The sequence below is a fragment of the Sprattus sprattus genome, assembly GCF_963457725.1.
Source record: "Sprattus sprattus genome assembly, chromosome: 21".
Lineage (NCBI taxonomy): Eukaryota > Metazoa > Chordata > Actinopteri > Clupeiformes > Clupeidae > Sprattus > Sprattus sprattus.
In genome coordinates, this window is record NC_137919.1 from 14,161,067 (window position 1) to 14,168,566 (window position 7,500).

The 7,500-nt window shown below is 48.8% G+C and overlaps 1 protein-coding gene across 1 annotated transcript in view; it reads left to right on the plus strand.

The window, feature by feature from the left end:
* rbpjb (recombination signal binding protein for immunoglobulin kappa J region b) overlaps positions 1-7,500 on the plus strand; it is a 58,775-nt gene that overhangs the window by 28,179 nt on the left and 23,096 nt on the right. The window contains exon 2 of the mRNA XM_080859857.1: positions 909-947. Within this exon, the coding sequence (XP_080715983.1) occupies positions 909-947 (39 nt within the window). The remainder of the gene's footprint in view (positions 1-908; positions 948-7,500) is intronic.

The following is a 7,500-nucleotide window of genomic DNA, read 5'->3' on the forward strand; positions in this document are numbered from 1 at the left end:
CATGCTCGTGTCCCCACACTCTCATAGTAGTCACTGTGGTTGAAAAGGGTGCACATTTTTTTTTTATTGCAGGCAAATGTTACTGTATTGTTTCAAAATGGTTGACTGCTGTGAGAAACGGCTGGCGTCACTGTCGCAGTATGAAAGCAAAAGCACAGGGGTTTCCACACTATAGTGCCGTCACATTTCAGTGGAAAGGGTTCAGTGTCATTTGCTCTGGTGATTGACTCAGTACCTTGCCTGCAGAGCACACAGAAGTTTGTTGTGTGTGTGTGTGTGTTTGTGTGTGTGTGTGTTTGTGTGTGTGTGTGTGTGTTTGTGTGTGTGTGTAACGGGAGGCGGATTTCCTCTGTCATGCCGCTGCCAAAAATGCCCTAGTCATATTCCTTGCCCACTGCAATTAGTAACAGCTCTGTCTACACCAGTCAAGCTATAGCATACACACACACACACACACACACACACACACACACAGAAACACACTCAGACACAGACACACACAGAGACACACACACACAGACCTCCCTGTCTCATCTCACCCTTGGAGGAGTTCAAGGAGGAGCTCTCTCAGTTGTTATTCCCCTTCCTACCACACCAGAGACCAAATCAAAACAGGAAGAGAAAAACCTCCCCGAGCCACCTGAACATGTTTTGTACACACAGTCACATAACCCCACCCCACCTCACTCTCAAGGTTACTATGGCAGCTGCAGGCAGAGGCTCATTCCCATCGAGAAGGCACTTAAAATAAGTTGGCACCTGCAAAGTGTGTGAACGCGATAGAAAGAGAGGGGGATGTGTCATGGGATTGGGGGTATCAATGCAGGTGGTCACGTTTCAGTGTGATACTGATGCTTACAGGCTAGGTAACGGTTTTTCTAATTCGTTGTACCCTTGTTTGTTTACAGGAAGTTTGGGGAGCACCCTCAACCGCAGCGCCTGACAAGGTGAGAAAGCACTCAAGGTCTTTCTATCGTCTGTCGTGATCTGTTGTGCTCATCTGTTGTGTTCTTCTGTGCTCTCCTCTGTTAGCATATAGGCTAAGTGATATTTATAGCGGAACAATTTGGGTTTTCTTTCCACTACCTTCTTTGTTAAGGCCCATGCTGAACTTGGTTTGATTTTTCGAGAAAGAACAAGAGCCATGCTTTTATGAAATGGATTGGCCACAGTCTGAGCTGAGAGGGTTCCATTGAGTATCCATGAGTTCCTCCTCAGAAGTGTGTGTGTGTGTGTGTGTGTGTGTGTGTGTGTGTGTGTGTGTGTGTGTGTGTGTGTGTGTGTGTGTGTGTGTGTGTGTGTGTGTGTGTGTGTGTGTGTGTGTTTCGGGAGGTGGATTTCTGTGTTTGATATCTGTGTTTGGGGTGATTTGGGTCCATGACTGAGAAAAGTTGGTCCTATATTTGGCTAGTGTAGATCTTTTTAGACACGTGGCCGTATGAAAATACAAACTTTTTTTGGCCCATGGACTGCAGCCCTCTGGGGTTTGGGCTATTGGCAATGATGTTTTTTTTTCCTCTCTCTATTTTCTCTCCTGCAGGTTTTTTCTCTCTCTCTCGCTGTAGTGTTCTCCATATGTCTCAGTTTTGATGTATGTTGTATTTTAAGGGAGAGAGAAAGGGGAGAGGACGAGGTTTGGAGAGGAAAGGATGGTTTGGTTGGAAAATGAAAGGCTGAACGTTTGTTTGACAAGCTGAAAAATTACTTGAGACTCTTGCTCTCCTTCTCTCCTTCTCTCCTTCCCTCTTTCACCCTGTCCCCCTCTCTTGCCCTCTTTCCATCTCTCTCTCCTTCTCTCTCGTTCCTTTACACAAACTCTCTCTGCTCGCCTCTTACTTTCCTTCCCTTTTGTGCTCGCTCACTCTCTCTTTCTCTCTCTTTCTCCCTCGCTCTCTCTCTCTCTCTCTCTCTCTCTCTCTCTCTCTCTCTCTCTCTCTCGCACGCGTTTGATGCATAGCCAGCTCCTGGCATTCCCGTCGGATCCCTGATTTACTCAGCATGCGAGCGCAATGACAGAGCGGCCGCGGAGTGCGGGCACGGCTCTCGGGGCGGGCGCAGACGGGCAGCACGCTTCGCGGTCTGGGTTTACGGCAGGACCTGGTCATTACCAGTGGCCCAGGCAGGGGCCTCCACCTAACCCCCCCCAAACTCCATCCCTCTTTTTCCAAAGCAGCATCTGCTGGACAGCTCAGTCACTGCTTTTGGAGGACCAGGCTTGTGCACCTCCTACTACTCCTCCTCCTCCTCCTCTCCCACAAACACTAAATCAGGGATGTGCGGCTCTGGTAAATGGGTTGCACCCAGGGCCTCGGGCCTGAGCTTACTGGCCGAGCTGGTACTGTTTGACGGTTGCTGGTTGTTCCACAGGGCTTGAACTGGAGCTCTTGGCAGTATGAGTTAGTCGCTGACCACTAAAGCAAAAAAAGCCAAAAAAGCCTTTGCCAATACCTTTATTGCTTGTTTGCCTTCTTTGAGGGCTGGAACGCGAGGTTTAAGGGAGGATATTGCACTGATGGGCTAAGCTCTCCTCCACGTGCCCAGCCTGCCCTAGAGCCATTGAACAAACACAGGCAGTACTGGTTGGGTGCGCCAACGCTTGCAATGTTCCTTGACACATTTGTTGATATGTTAAAAAAAGGAGTGTATTTATGTGTGTTAAGATGTGTAGGAATCAATTTTGCCATTTTTTGGGGGAGGGAGTGTCCTAAACAGCACCCTTTCACAGAGGACTGGTGTCCTAAACAGCACCCTTTCAAAGCCCCCCATCGGTGTCACAGACCTTATGACCAGAGCAAAGGCCATCGGGTCAGAAGCATGTCACTTCCTGGTGACTCATATAGACGTGCTAATCACAAGACCTGTTTTACTTCTCTAGTTAGTATGCACGTCAAGTATGCTGTAGGTTGAGGGTTCAAGTCCTGGGGTAGATTATTACATAAAGAAAACAAGGGCTAATAGCATGACCGGTTGGCACCAGGCTATAGACTCCCCCAGATCTCACAGCATACTTTGGGGGAGAGACGCAGACTTGAACACGCAAGGCCTCTGCAGCTTAAGGGGTTTGAAACATGCCGCTGACACATTCTTTGAATTTTGACACATTTTTTTGCCGAGGAGGGCTATAGTAGTTAGTACAAAGAGCTTTTTTTTGCCAACAGAGGGCTCATTGTGTGTTCAAGACGCTTTAGAGAAAATGTAGCTTACATTTTTTTTTTATATATAAAATAATAATTCCACGAGGCACCCAAGATTTTAAGAGTCCTATCACTACTCAGTGTTGCATTGATGCCGTCGGTTTGTGTATAAACCATTATATCAAGACATGCCATGCAATTTATTGAATTTTTTTGTTCTGCCAAAGGTTTTTGGTGATTATGCCCCCTTAGCTGTACCCTGTCTGTGTGTGTAGCTGTGCCATATTGGCCTTGCTGTTCATATTGGGTTTCACATTGTGCATTTACTAGTGTGGGACATGTCCTGTATGTCTACAGTCTGACCTGTGTCTGTACAGCTGTTTGCTTGGATGCTTTTACAGCTATCTGTGCAGACATGCAACCCTCTTGTCCAGGCATAGTGTGCGTGTGTGTGTGTTTGCGAGTGTATGTGTGTGTGTGTGTGTGTGTGTGTGTGTGTGTGTGTGTGCGAGTGTGTGTGTGTGTGTGTGTGTGTGTCCATGTCCGTGTGTGTGGCAGTGAGTAGCGTGACCGTGGCGCGGGCTGCCTGGCGGGGGGTGAGTGAGTGAGTGGGGCGGGCGTACTGGTCACAACGCTGTGACAGATGTAGTAGGCAGATGCCTGTCTGATTCCTCTTCAGCTCTTATTAACCCAGTAATCCACCCTCCCCCACAGCAACTACACCCCACTCCCCCTATTAGCAGTCTGCGTCCAGCGTCCATGCGTCCAGCTCACTTACTCCGAGTATATCTGTCTGAATCTATCTGTCTGTCTGACATGTCTGTCTCTAATTTGGTTGCTCTTTCAAGTTCTTACCCTCGCTGTCTTTCTCTCTCTCTTTGTCGTGTGCTTGCCCTTACCGTTACCCTCTCTCTCTCTTTCTTTCTCGCCTGCTCTCTTACCCTCTGTCTTTCTCTTTCTCTCTCTATCTCTCTCTCTCTCTCTCTGAGTGTCTGTATTCTAGCTGTTTGGAGAGAAGTGAGCAGGGATGTGGGGACCTATGTGTGTGTGTGGATCAGGTCATTAAGTGTTAAGTTTGTCAGTGATTTCCAGGAGTTGTGAGTTATAGCCCATTTCTATGGGCCCATCGACCCGTGAGAGACATGGGTTGGGCAAGTGTGAACGGGTCACTTAAGGTCAAGTTGGCCCGGCTTGATGACCCGCATAGTGACCGTGAGCTTTCCTTTCCCCCTGGCTTACTCATTTGATGACCTCAGTGGGGGTCGCTTGCTTCAGGTTACCTCAATACACTTACAGAGGCGCAAGATGGTCGTCCTTCGTCAGCTGTCAGTGACCGAAGATAGACAGCTGAAAAGTATTCATTCATTTAGAGTCCCGTCATCGAGTAGTAACTACGGTTAGGTAGAGTGTGTGTGTTTTTTTTCTATTGAATTGAAGTTTTTTGAATATTTGTTTAGCGAGATTAAATGTTTACAGTGCATAAAATAGCAGCGGTTGACAATGCTGGTTTTGAAATATAAGGAATTATGCTCTCTGCATTGACCTGTTGAGCAGTGGACGCAGCAGCAGAAATAATTGATATTGTTCATAGTCAAACCTTTGTTAATACTCACAGCTGGTTAAACATGGGTGGGCCAAGTAAGCATTCTTGGCGCTGTGTGTGTGTGTGTGTGTGTGTGTGTGTGTGTGTGTGTGTGTGTGTGTGTGTGTTTGTGTCTGTCTGTCTGTGTGTCTGTGTGTTTTGTGCGTGCGTGTGTTGCATGCGTTTGTTGCGTGCGTGTGTGTGTTGCGTGCGTGACTGTTCTTGTCTGAGTGCTTGGAAGCTAAAGGCTTGATATCTGTCATTTCCTGTTTGAAATCAGATGATTCACGCAATGCAGTTCTTCGTCGATGTGCGTGCATGAAGTGTGTGTGAGGGAGTGTGAGCGTGTGTGTGTGCACGTGCATGATTGTGTGTGTGTGGTGCTTTTGTGCCATTCTTAACTCACCCATCCTCTCACTTCTCCTTTTATACATTTACACACTCACTCCCTCGCACACACACACACACACACACACACACACTCTCACGCACACACCACACTAGCACACACACATCCTGAATTGGTGTACGATCTTAAGCTTGATCACTATGTGTGTTTGCTCTGTTCTCTGTGAGTCTGAGGATGTTTGTGTATGTATTGATCCGCGCTGGGCTCGCATCTGACTGCACTGCAACAGAATCTCCTCACCCTTTCTCCCATGCCAAAGTTCCTCTGTCCCACAGCCACGAACGCCGGCAGCACCAAAGGCAGTTTTTTAAAAGCCTATTTCTATCATTTCATGAACCTGAAGCTTTGATCCACTTAGACCTGCTCCCTAGTCTCTCTTTCCCCCCATTTCTCCCTCGTCCCCCCCATTCCTCCCTCGTCTTCTCTCCTTCTTTTTTTCCTTGCCCTGTCTTTCAGGCTCACTCTCCCCTTTCCTTCCTTCCTAGCCCTAGCCCTTTCTGTGTTAGGCTCCCTCTTTTGCTAATGTCTTATTGGATTTCTGTTCTTACTCTATGCACACTGTTCCCTACATCTCTTTTTTTCTCTCCCTCCCCCCCCTCTCTCTCCCTGTCCCTCTCTCTCTCTCTTTCTCCCTGACTCTCTCCCTGTCCCTCTCTCTCCCTGTCCCTCTCTCTTCCTCTCCCTCTAACTCTCTCTCTTTCTCTCTTCCTCTCTCCCAGTCCCTTGTGTCCAGTGTCCTAAAGCCAGTGCTGCTGTGCCAGTGCTGCTGTGCCAGTGCCTGTGCCAGTGCCTGTGCCTGTGCCTGTGCCTGTGCCTGTGCCTGTGCCTGTGCCTGTGCCTGTGCCTGTGCCTGTGAGCTCTGAGGTCAGGAGTGTAGCCCGGAGTGAGGGAGCAGTCAGTCAGTCAGCTTAAGCTTTGCGGTTTCCACTCTGCATAGGCAATCACATGTCTCAACAGCTTCCCCTTTGCATGAAGGCTAGCTACGTTACTCGCTCTCTCTCTCTCTCTCTCTCTCTCTCTCTCTCTCTCGCCCTCTCTCTATCTCCCCTTGTTTTTTCTCTTTCTTTCTTCTTGTGTCTCTCTCTCTCTCCATCTCGTTCTCTTTCTCGCTGCCTCTCTCCCTCCTTTCTTTTCTTCTCTATTTCTGTGTGCCTTCTTCTCTCTTTCTCTCTCTTTTCTTCTCTCTTTCTGTTTTCTCACTCTCTCTCTCGTTCTTTTTTTTTTCCTTGCCTCCCAGACAGTCACATGGGGTCCTGCGGGGCAGCCATGCTAGTGAGGTGGCAGGGCTGAGCAGGTGGCTCTAGAGTGGCCAGGGGGTGGAATGGGGGGGGGGGGGGGGGTGGTGGGAAGGACGCTCAAAGCTGTAGGGTGGGAAGCTGAAGGCGGGAGGGAGCTGGCGCTTATACTGGACGCCTGGATCCCGTTAACACTCAAGGCCCCGCCAGTGATGCAACACACACACACACACATATATGTTTACACACTGAGACTGATAAACAGACACACAGACCCGTACACAGGCGCGTAGTTGAATGTGCACACACGCACGCACCCATACATTGAGCAGGTCACCAGCAGTGTCGGCAGTATCGCATGTCATGGCCTACATGAGAATGACATCATGGTGTGGAATGGAATTGCTTCAACAATCAATTATATCAGTGTGTGTGTGTGTGTGTGTGTGTGTGTGTGTGTGTGTGTGTGTGTGTGTGTGTGTGTGTGTGTGTGTGTGTGTGTGTGTGTGTGTGTGTGTGTGTGTGTGTGTGTGTGTGTGTGTGTGTGTGTGTGTACGTGATCATGCTTTTGCAAACATAAACCTGTTGTAATTGGTTTGGAGCAATAATAGTGTAAAGTCATTGACAGACGTGTGCGGACAGGGTATGGCCCTTGCGATGCTTTCATAAACAAGCCCGTTCCTTTGAGGCTTTCACAGGAAAGGTTACTGGCACTCTTTCATTCTCTTCACCATCTCTCCGTCCCTCCCTCCCTTTCTCTCCCTCCCTCCTGCCTCCCCCCTCCTTTTTTCCTGTCCTTCCCTTCCTTTGCCCTTTCTGTCTTGCCCCCTCTCCCTCGCTTTTGACACTTTTTTTCCCCTTTCTCCCCTCTCCCCTTTCATACTCTCCCGTCATCTCCCTCACCTCTGTTTCGCTCTCTTCTCATCCTCCCCTTCCTTTCCCCTTCCCTTCTCCTTCTCTCCCCCTGTCTTTCTCTCTCTCTCTCTCTCTCTCTCTCTCTCTCTCTCTCTCTCTCAAGGGCCTCTTGCTTTCCATAACAAAAGCTCGTCTAACTTGTGCGTGTGCCGGACGTTGGCGTGGAAGAGCAAAGCAGACCCGTGCTGTGTGTGTGTGTGTGTGTGTGTGTGTGTGTGTGTGTGT